This window comes from Phyllostomus hastatus, unplaced genomic scaffold (genome assembly GCF_019186645.2).
Source record: "Phyllostomus hastatus isolate PE091 unplaced genomic scaffold, TTU_PhHast_1.1 phas_scaffold_78, whole genome shotgun sequence".
Lineage (NCBI taxonomy): Eukaryota > Metazoa > Chordata > Mammalia > Chiroptera > Phyllostomidae > Phyllostomus > Phyllostomus hastatus.
In genome coordinates, this window is record NW_025334041.1 from 34,667,971 (window position 1) to 34,686,138 (window position 18,168).

At 34.7% G+C, this 18,168-nt stretch overlaps 1 protein-coding gene across 5 annotated transcripts in view; it reads right to left on the minus strand.

The window, feature by feature from the left end:
- Positions 1 to 1,226: 1,226 nt before the first annotated feature.
- Positions 1,227 to 18,168, minus strand: part of DBF4 (DBF4 zinc finger) — a 30,060-nt gene continuing 13,118 nt past the window's right edge. For 3 of the 5 annotated variants that reach the window (XM_045828392.1, XM_045828394.1, XM_045828393.1), the window contains 6 exons: positions 14,997 to 15,033; positions 13,659 to 13,704; positions 11,243 to 11,371; positions 10,753 to 10,867; positions 4,825 to 4,949; positions 1,227 to 2,555 (listed from right to left, as the gene is read on the minus strand). In XM_045828392.1, the coding sequence (XP_045684348.1) occupies positions 1,574 to 2,555; positions 4,825 to 4,949; positions 10,753 to 10,867; positions 11,243 to 11,371; positions 13,659 to 13,704; positions 14,997 to 15,033 (1,434 nt within the window). In that variant the 3' untranslated portion in view covers positions 1,227 to 1,573. The remainder of the gene's footprint in view (positions 2,556 to 4,824; positions 4,950 to 10,752; positions 10,868 to 11,242; positions 11,372 to 13,658; positions 13,705 to 14,996; positions 15,034 to 18,168) is intronic. The other 2 variants (XM_045828395.1, XM_045828396.1) reach the window with 2 other exon arrangements.

Consider the following 18,168-nt stretch of genomic DNA (forward strand, 5'->3'; position numbering starts at 1 on the left):
TAAAAAAGAGGACAAAGTATTCCTACCTCTATGTGGTTGCAACGCTATTGCCAGGGTACACTACCTGCTGCAGACCCCCACAAACTCTATGTGGTGGTCCTGGTACAATTTATAGCATTGTCCAAATAAACTGAAATGTAAGCATTTTTTAAAAACTGTAATACTATGAAGATCTGGGGTAGGGGGGTGGAGATTGGCAAGGATGTTTTCAAAGGCCAGTGTTCAAAATAATAGTTCAAAAATAATGTCAACATAAAACTTAACTTTTAATAACCACAAGGTTTCAATTTGAGCCTTTTTCTCCTTATTAAATACAATTAAGGCAAAATAATGCCAAACCACTGTGGGGACAAACAGCATCACTGCAAATTGAAGAAATTGCCACTCTAAAGTCCAAGGATAGTAGAACAAGTTTAAATACCCTTTGTACACATGTATACATATGAATTTGTGACTGAAAATGCTACAGTAGTGATTTACAATGGAAACAAGGTTTATATGTATGCAGTGTAAAGGATATTTCAGTGATCCTCTACTGGTATGAATGATAAAGTTTTTGAAAAGCAAGTATTTCTCATTGATATTGTCCAAATGGTCAAAGTAGTATACACATCAAAGCATATGAATGGATTGGGAGCCATAAAAATTTCAAAAAATTAAGACCAGTAATCAGCTTATAGTGACAATGCTTTCATATAATACTCACGACACCAATTTGTATTGTGAAAAACTTAGTTGTAAATGCCTGACTCTTGTAAGAAAATATTCAAAGGCAAATGCCTCTACCACCTATAGATAAGAGTTGAAATTTTTCTTTAATTTGAATTTTCTCTAATTACTGAATCACCAAGTGCCTGATCAAAGGCAATCCTCTTGTTTCAAAATATATAATATGTTCAATGACCTCCTTCCTCTTTTATTTCCTGATACCACATTATGGGGTAGAATTGCTTTTGGAAGAAATTATTTCCGAAGGTAACTAATTAGGAACAGGGGAAACATTATTTTATTCCATTTAGTAGCCTGGTCATTTTCCTTTATGGATTTTACTTGCCTAACCTATAAATAACCTAACCTGTATGTGCTAACACACTAGCATGATTCAACTAGTCAATGTTTCTGGTAATAATGACTTCTAGAACCCAACATAGAAATCAGTGTTTTTTTCCCTTTCTGTATGAAATTTAGGTTTTTAAAAAGGAATACTTTCAGGTTATCATGAGACTCTTTTAATAGACAATAGATATAACCAGAATATCCAAATTTATAATGGTAAATTTTAATATTCTCAAATTTCACTTGAAATTAGTTTTCAGTAACATAAAGTACTTACTCATAATTCTTAGAAAACAATCATCAACCCAGTGTGTAAAGATGAGCTGCAAGTTTATCCTACAATTGTTCTTTAATAGGTATTCAATTCCGTAGAAAAATGCAAACATCACCTTTATTGTTAACGTTTGGTTCTATAAACAAAGTTGGCAAAAAAAACCCACAAGAATTTTTATACATTTATAAAAGTTTCAAGAATATGATCTTGATCACATTTGAAAAGTGTTTATTTTTTTAAAGTCTAAAAGCCAGTAAATGTAGAAGTTGAAAGGGAAGAGGAAAACACTGACAACAGACTATTTGAATCTTCCTCCCCACAAATATGAAAAACATCACCTATACTACTATTTTCGGTATAGCTTGTAAAACCCAAAAATTCTGATTTTTCCTCACTAGTCTGAAATAAGTTCAGTAGAGACTGTGAACTACAAATTCTGTTTTCCTCTTGTGTAGTAAGACATTCAGTTCTTTTCTTATCTAATTCCACATTTGGTTCCAGATTTTCCTTTTTATTTCTTCCTAATAATATTTTCACCTTCCGACAGAGTTTACCAGAAGGTAAGCTATCCTTACTCTTGATGTCACATTCATTGGATTCTTCAGGACGACTTTGGAATGGAGTATTTGCCTGAACAGGCAGGTGCTCCCGTGAACTACTTATTGCTAACAGACCAGAATCATGAGCAAATATTGAATGAAGGTCCTTTTCCTTCAGATCCTTTGCTGGCAGCAGCACAGTATCTGACTTTTGTTTTGGTTGAGATGTACTATTATCCATAATGAAATCAGAAACTTGTATAGATGTCTGTAGCCTACATGGACTGTGATCTGTTCTTACTTCTTCCAAGTTATTTTCACTTACAATTAATTTATGTTTAGAAACATCAAGAATGCATCCTTGTTCATTTTTATCTGGAGGTAGATGTGTAAAATTGTGTTTTATGTCATTTTCAGCTGGATTTAACATAGAACATTTGTTAGCTGTTTCCTTATCAAGTTCTCTCAGTTCATTTGAAGGGTAAGTGATGTGCTCTGAAGTAAACACAAGCTTTTCTTCAGGTTGCTGGGGTTCTTTATATTGAAAACTCTGCTCGAGCACCTGTACATTGTTTTTCCTGAAGTCCTTCTGAGAAGTAGGTTGCAATTCTAGCCTTTCTTTTGGTTGAGACTTTTTCAGTATATTTGCAGTAACAGGAGAAAAAGATCCAAGATTGCATTTTAACCTTTATAGAAAAAAAGAAATAAAAATTAATTGCTATAAAAAATTTCTGAATAGTTAAAAATTAGTAAAAATCTTTAAAAACTATTTACAAAATGTAATTAAGTCAATATTCTAAAAATACAGAAATCTTAACATTCAGCCAAATTTACTTTAGATGTTTTTAAAGGAATAAAACTTTACAGATACACCGTATTTTTTGGACCATGAGATACACCTAGGTTTTAGAGGAAAATAGGAAAAAATTTTGAAGCAAAAAATGTGGTAAAATATTTAATAACATAATTAACATAGTATTTTACCAATGTAAATGCAAAGCTACAGTCAGACTATAAGATGCACCCCTGCTTCCCCCCAAATTGGGGGGTGCGTCTTATAGTCCAAAAAATACAGTAGCTGAAAATTCTAGTATATAGCCCTTCCAAGCCACAATCTTCCCTTTCTTCCAGAGGTAATCAGTATCTTGAATTGGGTGTCAAAAACTATTTTAATCATATGAATCAAAGAAAAATAATAGTAAAGAGATTTGGATCTCCTCCTAATTTTTTTATTATCCTGAAAATTTCATAACTTCTTTGCTTTGAATTACATTAATGTTGTCTCTTTATTTTAGGTAAGAATGAGGAAATGAGTATTTATTGGGAAACCTAAGGCAGAAACATGTATCTCTTTATTTAAAGTCTAAAATATCTAACCATAGCAAATATCTTTATATATCTAGAAATGACAAATGGAGCCTCTTGGTATCCTTGACATGCTAATTTATATTAGTCCTAAATTATACACAAGTAGGAAGAAACTTAATGGCTTACTAATTATGTTTTATGTAATACGTGTTATAGGTAACACACAGAGAATACAGAATTCTACCTCTCCCTTCAAAACCAGAATGGTTCCTTTTATATTTATTTTATTTAATTTTCATTTAAGATTCCTTTTGAACAAATGGAGAATAAAACGTATAAAAACATTAACACCACTCATCTCCTTTAAAGTCCAGAGATGTTTAGGTGACTTGCCCACAGAGATTAAAATTATACAGATAATAACTTAACCGATTAAGAAATACCTACTTATATATAAGTACTAGTTCAGAATTTTGTTGCACAGTGAGGTTTTTAGGAAATTCTAAATTTTTACAGTAGCCCCATATCATTTTAATAGTTGGAAATATGTCTCTTCTCTAAATATCATATTTTAAGTCAGTCATGAACAGCCATTATGAATGTTACAGAAATAAGAGGTTTAGGAACTATTCTACTTAGATACAGTCAAAAACTTTCTAGTTAATGTTCAGAAGCTATAGCTTAGTATATTTTCTAATCTTCTTTATGCCTTAACATGAATCTAAGAACAGATACAAGGACTGAATAACCTACTGAGTTATCACAAATCCTAGGGTATATTCACATGAAAAGCATTTCTTTTTATTGCAGACTTATGTGTACAATCTCACAGGATCACTTTGTTGATGTACAGCTACTGTACATTTAATAGCACTATATTCAATATTTACAAGTCCTGTCAGTACCTTTGGTAATTATTATTGGTAAGCAGAGTGTAAGCAGAAACATTTAATAAAGTATAAGCAAGATTTAATAGAGGTAAATGGAGAAAGGCTCCTTAAAACATAAGATTAACTAAAATTCTAGCTTTTCTGATTCAAGTAGATGGTAAACTTTATGGTCTAAAAGGGGTTGACAAACTGTACGGTACATAGGCTAAATCTAGTCTGCTATTTTCTAAATAAAGTTTCATTGGCCCTCGCTGGTGTGGCTCAGTGGATTGAGTGCTGACCTGAAAACCAAAAGGTTGTTGGTTCGAATCCCAGTTGGGCATATGCCTGAGTTAAGGGCCAGGTCCCTAGTAGGGGGCACATAAGAAGCAACCACACACTGGTGTTTCTCTCCCTCCCTTCCCCTCTCTAAGTTTCATTAGAACATAGCCACACCCATTCATTTATATAATGTCTGTGACTGCTTCCATTGTACAATGGCAAAGTCGAGTCTTAAGGTTCTCAAAGCCTAAAACATTTACTACCTGGTTCTTTAATTAAAAAAACCCTCCACTAGACTACAATGTTAAGAAGAGGATCTTCAAAGTAATCTACAGGTAACTAAGCACTTTTGGTAGTAGAGAGAAGAGAGGAAGTAATCAGTTCTACATCCTCAAAATACATATCTTTCTAAGAACAGCAAACTTTAGATTTAGTTTTAGTTTAATAAAATAGTTTAATAGTCTAGTACAACTTAAAATTTAGATGGATAAATTACCTTTTCTTTTTAGGCATGCCTCTTTCACATTCCACAAAGTCAAAAACTAACTTAGATATGATATTATCAACAACCTGATAGTGATTACTCTGTGCAAAGTTTCTGTGTTCCTCAGTTAGGAGATGCTGAAACAGAACAAAAAGCATGTAAGTCATAAAATTATATTTTTAAACCAAAAGATACCTTTCTGTTCATATTTTCTAACATTTACTTGCCCCTAAAATTAGGTTTCTAATAACTACTCCAAAGTAATAACTTTTACTAGAACTTCAAAGGATGTTAAGAAGTAAAGTAAAAGTAACTCCTGAGAAACCACCAAACTACAGCTGACCCTTGCACAACACAGGGGTTAGTGAAGCTAATTCCTGCACAGTTGAAAAATCCATGTATAACTAACTACACCAGCTGTTCCTCTGCATCTATAGGATATTGGGTCCATGACCCCCTGCAGACACCAAAATCTGAAAAGGCTCAAGTTTCCTATATAAAGTGCCATAGATCAATGCATGCAGTTGGCCCTCAGCATCCACAGACTCCCAATTTCGGATCAAAAAGAGTACAGGTATTTCTTGAAAATAATCCACATATTTCAGTGGACTGGTGCAGATGAAACCCATTTGTTCAAAGGTCAACCATACTTTGGTTTTCAGTCTTCCATTTTTCAATGAGAAAAGTCAAGTATTGATTTGTAGTTTTCATGTAACTGAAAACAAATGAGCTACTATCAGAAAACAAAAATAAAGATGGAGAAATAGTTAACATTTATAATGTGCTAATATTTTTTAAAACACTTTTCCTTTTACTATTTTATTTTATCCTATACAATTACCATTAAGTAAGGGAGGACTTATAAAATATTCAGTGAAAGAAATGTTATAATTTAATATGCAAGAAACCGAAACAAGAAGCTATAAGGTAGATTAAACACACAAATGAAGTACAATGAATGCTGCAAAGTATAAAAAGATTCATAACTGAGGAACACATTTGCAAAAGAGCAGATGATTCTATTACCCAGCGCTTATAATGGAGAATACAGAAGTTATTCTGAATCTCAAGAGCAGCCAAGAACAAAAGTAAACAAGTTCACTGTATCAGAATACAACTCACAGGAAACAAAGTTCCTTCTGAACAGGTGGAATTTTCCAGCTAATTCTGTCATTTGCCTGTCAGCTAATCAGGATAGCTCTAAGCCTATATCAAGATGATCATGGAAGAACCTCACTTCTGTTTCCCTAGTCTCATATAATTTTAACTTTTAATGATTTGATTGTATTTCTAGAAGTTAAATTCTCCAGTGTCACAAAAAATACAGTACGGCTGACCCTTGAATAACTTTGGGTTTAGGGGTGCCAAACCCCCACAAAGTCAAAAATCCAAGTATAACTTTGACTCCCTTAAAATACTAATAGCCTACTGTTGACCAGAAGCCTTATGAATGTAAAGTCAATTAACACATATTTTGTGTGTTTATGTTATGTTTATAAGATGCATTGTCTGTTAGTACCTACATCAATATTGTCTTATATAAAACACTGTAGGCATTACATGCATTACTAACAATAGATATCAAAGATGAAAATATGAAAGAAATTCCTCTTTATTTACAGGTGCAATGATTCATGCACTGATTACAAAGCAGCAATACAATTATTTCATGGAAGTAAGGAAATTTCCAAAAAATGTTTCCAATATATTTATTGAAAAAAATATGCATATAAGTGGCCCCACACAGTTCAAACCTATGCTGTTCAAGGGTCAATTATATTTTGGAATGTGTATATATGTAATCCTTCCTTCCTTAAAAATTTACCACATAAAAATAATGTATGTCCAGTAATGTTAAATGAATAAAAATAATTAGAACTTAAAGAGAAAGATAAACTCTCTAAGTACTGATTCAGTTTATTCATGTTCTTGGAAGGAAAAATAATTTATAAATTGAAATAAATTAGAAAAACAGCCTCTAACTTTTGTGTAGTTCCCCTCTACCTCCACCTATCTCTTTCTTACTTATCCTGTAGGTATTGATTTAAGTGCCATTTTCTCAGTTGAGCCTTCTGTGTCCCTCATTAACATAAAGTACCTTCATTATTACCATTGCACTTTGTAGTTCACTTTTATGACTCATCCCACTAGCAAATACATGTTTTATATTTATGATCTCTGCCAGACACAAGATGTATACAGAATATGTCTGCCTTGTTATTGTTTAATATTCAGTTATCACAATTTTACAATGAATGCCTCAATATAGTCTAAGAAGTATATAAATGAAAAACTGTAAAAGAAATATTTTAAAAGATCAATCCCAACATCTACCTTCACTAATTTTCCTTCATTGAGGCTACCAGTGACCAATGCTTTCATTTGCTAGCCCCAACATTTTCTAAGCATCAAATCAGGATAAAAAACTCATACTAAGGAAAACATTCATTCCAGATTATTCTATGTAACGGCAAAATAGAATTTAAAGACAACCTATAATTTAAATTTTCAAAATAACTTTTGGGAATGGGAAATATTTCTCATATAGTTTAGCTTCTGATTAAAAATAACTTAAAATTAATTGTACTTTTCTCCTTTACTATATTAACAAAACACAAACTGGAGACTTCTGGTCAAGATGGTGGCATAGGTAAACACAGCTCACCTCCTCACACAACCACATGAAACTTAGGACTAAGTTATAGAACAACCGTCACTCAGAACCACCAGAAATAAAGCTGAATGGAAGCCTGACAATGATGGAATTAGAGAAACAACATCCATCCAGACTGGTAGGAGGGGCAGAGATGCCAAACAGGCTGGCCCCATACCCACGTGTGGTGGATAAAAATTCTGGAGGAACCCTGCCCCATACCAGGACCCCCAGCCCAGGGTTCTAGTGCCAGAAAGATAAGTCCCCATAACCTCTGGCTATAAAAACTAGTGGGGACACAGTGGATAGAAGAAACTGTTGAGAATCCCAAGCAGTTCCTCTTAAAGAACTCACACGTGGACCCACCTACTCAGACTCACTCCCTCTGAGCTCCAGCACCTTGGTAGCAGCTTGAAAGGCACCAGCGGCATATAGGGAGAAAGTGAAGGGTCTGGCATCAAAGCAAGAGCTAGGGGAACAGCTTTCTCCCAGACAGAAAGGCCACTGTCCCTTATCTGAACCCTCCCCTCATGGAGGGGCAGCAGGTGCAATATCAGGCGAGACTCTAGCAACCTGCCTAACACTGTCTACCTTACCCTGGAGATCCTTAGAGACTCTGAGTCCCACTCAACTTACAGGCCCACACAAGCTGTTAACAGAGACTTTTCCATATGAATAACTGGCCTTGGCTCATGCTTCACAACTTCCTAAATTCTTTCAAAGAGGCAACAGCTGACATCAGTGAGCCCCCAGCCCCTATACCTCTCTCGCTAAGTGGCCCTAGCAGCAGCCAGTCAAGATTCAGTTTGGCTTCACCTAGGAATCTCCAAGCCGAGCACACGTACCATCTCAGATTGCTTTATAGCCCAGGCAGGGTAGCCCGGGGCAAAACACAGGTGGGGGCTGACCATGGCCTGCACCACCAGGGAAACCTCAGGGCTAGTGCACCCAGTGGAGAGCTACAGACCACAGCAGAGCACTAATACCCTGACCCTGCACAGCTAATTCTCCACAGAGGGTAGAGATTGGTAGTAAGTGGTCACAGCCAATCCTTGTAGTTTACTAGCCTGGGTAAATCCCTCCCATTGATCTGCCAACAGCCATCAAGGCTTATCTGCAAGAGAAGGGTGTACTCAGTCCACATGAAAGGGACACCTCAAGTACACAGCTTGGGTGATAGGGGAGGCTATGCCACTGGACCCTACAGGACAAGTACTACATTAGGCCACACTAACAAGACACGGAGTCACAGTAGCTTGATCTAATATAATACACAGAAACAAAGAGAGGATGCCAAAATGAGGAGACAAAGAAACATGGTCCAAATGAAAAATACAGATCAATCCTCCAGAGAAAGAACTAAAGAAAACAGAGAAAAACAATCTATCAGATGCAGAGTTCAAAACACTGATTATAAGGATGCTCAAGGAACTTAGTGAGGACCTCAACAGTGTAAAAAAGATCTAGTCAGAAATGAAGGATTCACTAACTGAAATAAAGAACAATATACAGGGAAGCAACAGTAGAGTGAATGACGCAGAGAATCAAATTGATAATTTGGAACACAAGGAAGCAAAAAACAGGCAATCAGAACAAGAAGAAAAAAGAATCTAAAAAACAAATAAATAAATGAGGATGGTGTAAGCAGTCTATGGGACAACATCAAGCTTCCAACATTTGCATCATAGGCATGCCAGAGGGAGAAAAGAAAGAAAGAGCAAGAAACTGGAAATAAATTTGAAAAAATAATTTAAGAAAACTTCCCTAATTTGGTAGAGAAAATAGACATGCCAGTCCAGGAAGCACAGAGAGTCAGTCCTAAACAAGATGGATGCAGAAAGGCCCTCTCCAATCCACATTATAATTACAATGCCAAAGGTTAAAGATAAAGAGAGAATCTTAAAACCAGCAAGAGAATAGCAGTAAGTTACCTACAGGAGAGTTTCCATGAGACTGTTCAATTGGTTTTTTAAAAGAAACTTTGCAGGCTAGAAGGGACTGACCAGAAATATTCAAAGTCATGAAAAGCAGGGACCCACAGCCAAGATTGCTTTACCCAGAAAAGATATCACTGAGAATCAGAGGGCATAAAGAATGTCCCAGACAAGAAAAAAAAACGAAAGGAGCTCATCATCACCAAACAATTATTACATGAAATGTTAAATGGACTTATTTAAGAAAAGATCAAAACTATGAACAATAAAATGGCCACAGATACATAACCATCAACAACTGACTCTCAAAAACAAACTGAGCAAACAAGAACAGAGACAGAATCATGGATATGAAGGGGCTTTTGATGGTTGCCAGATGGGCGGTGCGTGTGGGGGAAAGGGTGAAGAGGTGAGGGGATTAAAAAATACAAATAGGTAGTTACAGAATAGCCAGGGGGATGTAAGGTACAGTATATAAAATGGAATAACTATAGACATGACCCTTGGACATGAGGACGGCCTGAAGGAGTGGGAAGTGTTGGGTGGAGGGGGGCAAAGGGGGAAAGCTGGGACAACTGTAAGGGTATAATCAATAAAATATAATTTAAAAAACACAAACTGACACAAAGTAGTACTATTTTTGGATAAAACAACCAAACTTCAATTAAGAGTCAGTATAAAACACATTATATGAATCAGATATTTAAAAATAGCAGTCTTTCTCCTTAACTTTTCCACCATCTTCTACCAAAATCAAGCACCAAAGTAAATCTATCCACTATTTTAAAAATTACCAATTCAAATTATAACAGCTAACATTTAGAAAGCACAGTGCCAGGGACTATCCAAGATCACATAAACAGGAAGCCAGGATTTAAATTTTTTTTAACTTAAATCACTTTATAAGCTGTAATAGTTCTCATCTTTAACTTACATGATGTTGCCAGTTAGGTAACTCCTTGTCTAGTCTAAAAAAATGGCAACATCCCCATTCCTGCTTTATATTTTCTCATAGCATTGATCCCAATGTTCTCTCTATGTACTTCATTATTCTTTTATCCTATAGTTACCTATTTCTCCACCCCCTCCATAAGATGTAATCTTTACAAGGGCAAGGAATAGGTCTCTTTATTCAATGCCATTTGCCCAGAGCAGTGATTATTACATAGTAGATGCACAATAAATATTTGTTGAATACAAAATATTTTTCAATATGTATTTTTGCACTTTGTGTTCTTAAAATTTCAGATAATCCTATAAAAAAGTATATACTTAATAACTTATCAAGTTATAAACCACAATTCATAGTTTTAGAAATATTAACCCCCAAACAGAAAAAAAAATCACATTTACAGTTTCGAGATCTTCATATTTTTGCAAGCAACATTCACAATATCCTTTTTTTTTCTTCTCTTTCAGTTGGAGTTGAATTGGGATTCCACCACATTTATCATCATCTGTTTGCATTCTGATGGAAATATATAGTAAAAGAATTAACTGCCAAAAATAAGGAATAATGTAAAAAATATATAGTCCCTACACAATCAAACAGATTCTGCCATATTGATCATTATGGAGCACATTTCATATCACTTAAGAGAAACAGCACACTTTAGTTATTTGCAAATATTTTCACGTTCCCCTTTCAATCTATCTTAGGTGTCTAAATGTGACACACTTAAGAGAGATTCAGACTTGAAATCTAGCCAAAGGGCCATAAAAATATACAGGAGCAAACCATAAGAGTGATCACACACACACACACACACACCATGGCATTACCTGAATTATTTTAATGTTTGTTTAAAAAGCTTTTAAAAAATGACGTAAAGGTTAAACCAACCTTAGTTTAACCTGAGTTTGCTTTTGGATGTTAGGTGGCTTATCTATATCAAATGGACTGGAAGGCTTCTGAACTGAGTAATTTATTAAAGGCATACTGGTCTGCTGAAGATAAAATGGTCTATAAAGTCTAAAGGAATAAAAAGAAAGATAGATGAAATTCTTTATGATAAAAGAAAACACATTTGAAGTTTTATATGTATTTTAAAATCATCTAATTCATCTGGAATCTGAAATAAACAACAGGAATCAGTTAAACTCCCCTTCATAATTATAGACTCAATTTTCTTAACCTATTAAAAAGTTTCTTAAATTGTGGTAGAACACAGAACAAAATTTACTATCTTAACTATTTTTAAGTGTACAGTTCAGTCACATTAAATACATTCCATGTTTTGCAACCATTAACACTATCCATCTCCAGACTTTCTTTTCATCTTGCAAAATTCAAACTCTATACCCACTAAAAAGTAATTCCCCATTCTCCCTTTCACACCAGTCACTGACAACTACCATTCTACATCCTGTCTCTATGAATTTAATGACTCTGGGTACCTCATCAAGTGGAATCATGAAGTCTTTTCTTTTATTTCACTTAGCATAATGTCCTCAAGGTTCTTCCATGTTGGAGTATTTATCAGAATTTCATTCCTTTTTAAGGCTGAATAGTAGTCCATTGTATGTATATACTACATTATCCATTCATCTGTTAATAACATGTGGTTTGCTTTTGCATCTTGTCTATTGTGAATGCATTTGCATGTACCTCTTCAAGACCCTGCTTTCAATTCTTTTGGATGTATACCCAGAAGTGGAATTGCTAGATCATATGGTATGTCTAATTTTTTGAGGCATTACCAGTTTTATCCATAGCAGATGCACCATTTTCCAACCCCACCAACAATGCTCAAGGGTTCTAATTTCTCCATATCCTCACCAACACTTGTACTTTTCTGCTTTTTGGTGTTTTTTTTTTTTTTTGATAGTGGCTATCCTAATGGGTATGAGGTTGCGGTGTAATGCAGTATAATGATTTGCATTTCTTGGATGATTAGTGATATTGATTATTAGATATATTATATGCAAGTATCTTTCCCCACTCCATGAATTGCCTCTTCACTTTGGTGCATAGAAATTTTTAATTTTGAGGTAGTCCAATTTATATCTTTTGTTGCTTATGATTTTGGTGTCATATCCAAGAAATCACCGCCAAACCCAATGTTATAAAGCTTTCCCCCAGTGTCTTTCCTCAGTTTTATAGCTTTATGTCTTTGAGCCATTTTGAATTAATTTTACATGTGGTATAAAGGGCCCAATTTCATTCTTCTACATGTGGGTAACTAGTTTTCTCAGCACCATTTGTTGAAAAGACTGTCCTTTTCCCACTGAATGATCCTGGCATCCTTGTCAACAATCATTTAACTATACATGGAAAGATTTCTTTCTGGGCTCTTTATTCTATCCCATTGGTCTATATATTTGTCTTTACATCAGCATCAAACTATTTTGATGACTGTTGCTTTGTACTAAGTTTTGATATCAGTAAGTGTAGACATCCAAGTTTGTTCTTCCTTTTCAAGATTGTTTTGGGTATTCAGAGTCCTGTGAGATTCCATATGAATTTTAGGATGGATTTTTTTCTTTCTGCAAAAAAAGTCATTGGGATTTTGGTAGGGAATGCACTGAATCTGTAGATCACTTGGGAACTACTGACATCTTAATACGAAGTCTTCATATCCATGAACACGGAATGTCCTTCCATTTACTGATGCCTTCTCTAGGCCTAATTCTGAATTGCATTTTTCTCCCATAGGAGTACATTTCATAAACAGACGCATTCAAAACACATTTATTACCTCAGTGAGTACCCAAGATAATTCCTTATACATGTCTAATTGAGTAATTAATCACACATATCTGAGTAAATGGAAAGTCAAGAGAAAGAAATCCGATTCTCCCACACCAACTTAATTTACTTATACCTATCCTCCATTAAGATTTAATGTCAGAGTGAGTTTAGGAAAACAACCAAATAAAATGTTAGACTCAGATTTGTGTTTCCAAATAGTACCTAATTCTTTTTTTACTAATGTAGGAGCAATTATTAAGTAGTTAGTTGTTATAAACCATACAGTACTACATTTAGCTACAGAATGGTTATTAGAAGTATTAAAAGAATGAGTTTGTCTCATGATTGTTCTAAACTAGGTATTTCAAGGAATTATTATCTGTAACATGCTAAAACTAAACTCAGTCCTTAAAGCACAATTAATGCTACTTTCTGTAATGTGTGCCCCATGTGCACTGTAATATAAACCTAACATAAGGGTCCTAACAGTATTAATAGAGGTAAGTTAATTAGATTTTCCTCTTTTGATATTGTATTTAAATCACAGAAATTGAACTTAGATACTTACTGACTCCTATCTTCCACCTTTACAAAAGGCTTTTTGAGTCTACCTGCTTGAAAACATATAAAACATGGTATCATACACTTATAAATCCAAGATATTTTTTTTTAAACAAAACTACTCTGACTGAAAAAACAAACCAAACAAAAGAACCCTCCCAACTATGTACCCATTAGCCATTTCCTTTCAATTAAGTTTTAAGTCTCAGGCGAGGTTTTTAATAATGTTAACCCACTTCAAATTAACAGAAGCTCCATCTACATTCTGAGATTCTTAAACCAGATGGATCCCTAAAGGATGTACAAGTAGAATTCAGGAGCCTCAAGAAGTATAACAGAAAAAAACTAAACTTTTGTATGTAGTAACTTCTAGCTAAAATTTGACATTTCCTCCAAGTTTATATACAAGCAACTTGGCACAGCAGTATTACCAGTACCAGTAATTTTTATACAAATTAAAACATATTAATTACTACAAATATCTCAAAGCATCATTTATGCTCAACACTTAAAAATTATAGTCATCAGAATCACTTTTAGAGCTTGATTTTAATGTGCAATAAAAGCACACACATCATCATTTCATTAAAAAGTCTTGAGAACTGCCCTGGCTGGTATGGCTCAGTGGATTGAGTGCTGGCCTGTGAACCAAATGGTCACCAGTTTGATTCCCAGTCAGAACACAGCCTGGGTTGCAGGCCAGGTACCCAGTAGGTGGAATGCAAGAGGCGACCACACATTGACTTTTCTTTCCCTCTCTTTCTCCCTCCTTTCTAGTCTCTCTAAGGATAAATAAATAAAATCTTTTTTTAACAAAAAGTTCTGAGAACTGAATTTCAATAACTGATTCTCTTAGTAATCTAATCATTAAAAAAATTTTTTTAAACATTATTTTGAGAAGTGGTTGTCTATAGGTTTCAACAGGCTGCCATAGGGGCTGTTTCTTAAAAAAGCTAGGAATTACTGAATAAGTCATTTAAAGAGTTGTTTACATGATTTTTAAAAAATCCTGACCAAAGATATAAATTTATTGATTTTAGAGGGAGAGGAAGGGAGAGAAAGGAAGAGGGGGGAAGGGGAGAGAGAAAGACAGACAGACAGACAGACAGAGACACACACACACACACACACCCCCCAATCAATGTGAGCACGAAACATCACTTGGTGGCTTCCCATAGATGCCCTGACTGGGGGTTGAATCCCCAACCTTTCTGTGTATGCGACAACACTCCAAACAACTGAGCCAGCAGGTCAGAGTAAGAGTTGTTTACATGATTTTTAGAAAAATTATGTTCTGTTTTCTACGGCAAACCAAACACACATTTAAGTATATCAAAATACTTACTTCTTGTTTTCTGTGTGCCAATACCTACTCTTTTCCCCTAAAAAAAATTGACAAAGTGAAAATCCTGCGTTTGAAAATAGTAATTGCAGTTGTGCTCAATAACCTCGAATTATATATACAGGAAAAGAATTATATAAAAAGAAGCTGATTATTACGGTTTTTGTGGGGGGGGGGGATGAGAAAAACTGCTTTTTAAAATCAACTCAGCCAAAGAAACAAAAGGAAAATTCAAAAATTAAAGATCTTAACCACTGGAATGGAATTTAGTAACACAAATGTCTTTTTTTAAAAAACAATACACCCAAGTACCTTACATTCTAGCTATAATTTTTGTCTCCACAGAAAGAAATCAATCAATAAGGACAGAGTACAGATAGTGAAATAATCTAAAAGTAGTCATAAAAGTTATTTTATGTTCTTATTTAGCAGAACATTTGTGATAAACTGGACAAGGTAATTATTAAAACATTTATTATAGTACATCAATTCCAGTCAAGATGGAATACATCCAATGTGGTCAACCAATCCCACCGATTATGTATAACTAAAATCTCTGAGCAAAATTATTATTATTAAGCAACTACCTGCAGACTGAAAAGTAAAGAAAAGCAGGCACATTGTTGAAGGAAAACTTGGAGAGACCACCTTTTAGGGGGTAACCCATCTCCCCATCTTTTCTTTTGCCATGATGCCTTAAGGATGGATCTATAATCATGGAGTTGGTGGGATTAGTGAAGCCAGTGACTACCTCTTCTATACAACCCCACCTTTCTGGCCAGAAAGAACCAGGAAAGAGGCTCCTACAGTCCAAGATTACAAAGAGAAGCACTGTACTATGTCTTCTTTCTTTTCTCCCAGTTTTGCTGTTTGGGTGGGCCCCAGTTATAAAACCACAATTTTAACAGTACCACTAGCAAATAAAATTGAGAAACTTTGACTTTCTGACTAAAGAAACTAGGAAAAGGGCCACTGCAGACTGGAGAGTGAAAGGGAAACCACAGAGAACAGCAACCTAGAGAAGGTGATTCCTGATTCCCTGTATAAATCCACAGAAGTGCCAGGCTTAACTCTAAACTGCATATTCCATGGACAAGGACAAAGCAAGAGCTTTAAAAACTGGAACTAAGGTTCAAACCACTGCCTAAGTCTTGGACTACTCTGCAAGTGATGTATATGTAGAACAAACAGAAAGATCCATACAAGTCTTTGAAAACTGAAACTGAGATTAGACTCAACACCTATACAAACTGGGACAGAACCGATAGTTTAAACAAAATTGGATGATTGCCTGCTAAAACAATGACAGCAACAACAAAATCAGCCTTCAGAGTATTATAATAGATCTGGAGTGTACAAAACATCAACATTTACAATGTCTAATACGCAGTCAAAAAACTATGTGACACATGAAGAACCAGGAAAACATGATTAGTTCTCGAGGAAAAAAGACAATCAGATGCCAACTCTAAGATGTTCTTCATGTTGGAATTACCACAAAAAGACATAAATATGTTAAATGTAAAAGGAATCAAAATGTTATACCACACAAACACTGATTAAAAGGAAGCTAGGATGGCCCTATCAAGACAGTAGATTCCAGAACAAGGAATATTAACAGGGACTAAGGAACATTATACAGGTGTGGGTAAAAGTAGGTTTACTGTTGTGAGTACTCAAAACGGTTTATTCTTGTATCATTTTCCACATAAACAGCTGTAAACCTACTTTTGCCTATCTGTATAATGGTAAGTGGTATAGACATTTTGGAAAACAGTCTGGCAGTTTCCTACAATACTAAAGACATTCTGATATGATACAGCAATCATGCACCTTGGTATTTATCCAAATGAGCTGAAAATTTATGTCTGCACAAAACCTGCAAGTGGATGTTTATATCCTTAACTGCTAAAAACATGGAAGCAACCACATGTCTTTCAGAAGGTGAATGCATCAACTATGGTGCATCCAGACAATGTAATTATTGATGTCAAAACAAATGAGCAAACAAGTCATGAAAATACAAGGAGGAACTTTGAAATGCCTATTACTAAATGAAAAAGCCATTAAAAAGCCAGGTACCGTACTATATGATTCCAACTGTATGACATTTTGAGGAAGGTGAAATTATGGAGATAGTACAAAGATCAGTAGTTGCCAGGGGTAAGTGGCAAAGGGAGGGATAAACTGATGAAGCATGGAGGGTTTTTAGGTCATAGAAACTATATTTTAGGGTCCTATATGATATTATGATGGTAGACATGTCACTATACATTTGTCTAAACCCAAAGACAAACGTGAACTCTAATGTAAATGATGGACTTTGAGTGATGACTTAATATAGATTCATCAATTAATAACAGATGTGCCACGACGGTGTAGGTTGTTGGTAGTGGGGGAGGCTGTGTATATACCGGAAGCAAGGGGTTAGTGGGAAATACCTGTACCTTCTATTTGATTTTGCTGTGAACCTAAAACTGCTCTTAAAAAAAAGAGCCTGTATATTAAAAAAAATCCAACATGAAATATTTGGGATGCAACTTAGCACAGAGCTTAAAGGAAATTAACAGCAAATGTGGTTCTCTGAAAAAAATGAGTAAAAAATAAAACTAGCCAGGCTGAGCAAGGGAAAAAAACAAAACAAAACAACAGAATGATACCAAAAATTAAAGAGGAGACATCATTTCACACTCTATAAACATTATAAACATTAAAAGTTTAACAAGGGACTATTACAAACACTTTTGTCATCAATTCGACAATTTTAATAAGATGTACAAATTCCTTGAAAAGCACAAACTACCAAAGTGCACTCAAGAAGCAATAAACAATGTGAGTTTCCACTAATAAAGAAATTGAATTCATATTTGAGAATTTTCCAATTAAGAAAATTCCACATCAAGATAACCTTACTGGTAAATTCTACCAAATATTTAAAAAGTTCAACCAATTCTACCAAAACTTGTCTGGAAAACAGAAAAGGAATTACAGTCCAGCATTTTGTTAGGGCAGCATTGTCCTGACACTAAAACCAAAGACATCACAGGAAAAAGACCACTGATATTCTTAAAGCACATATATGCAAAAAAATCCTCCACAAAATAAGTTGCTGATAAACTGAAGGGGAAAAAAACCTCAAAGATTTTGCAAGTACTGGAATCAAGCTGACTGATTA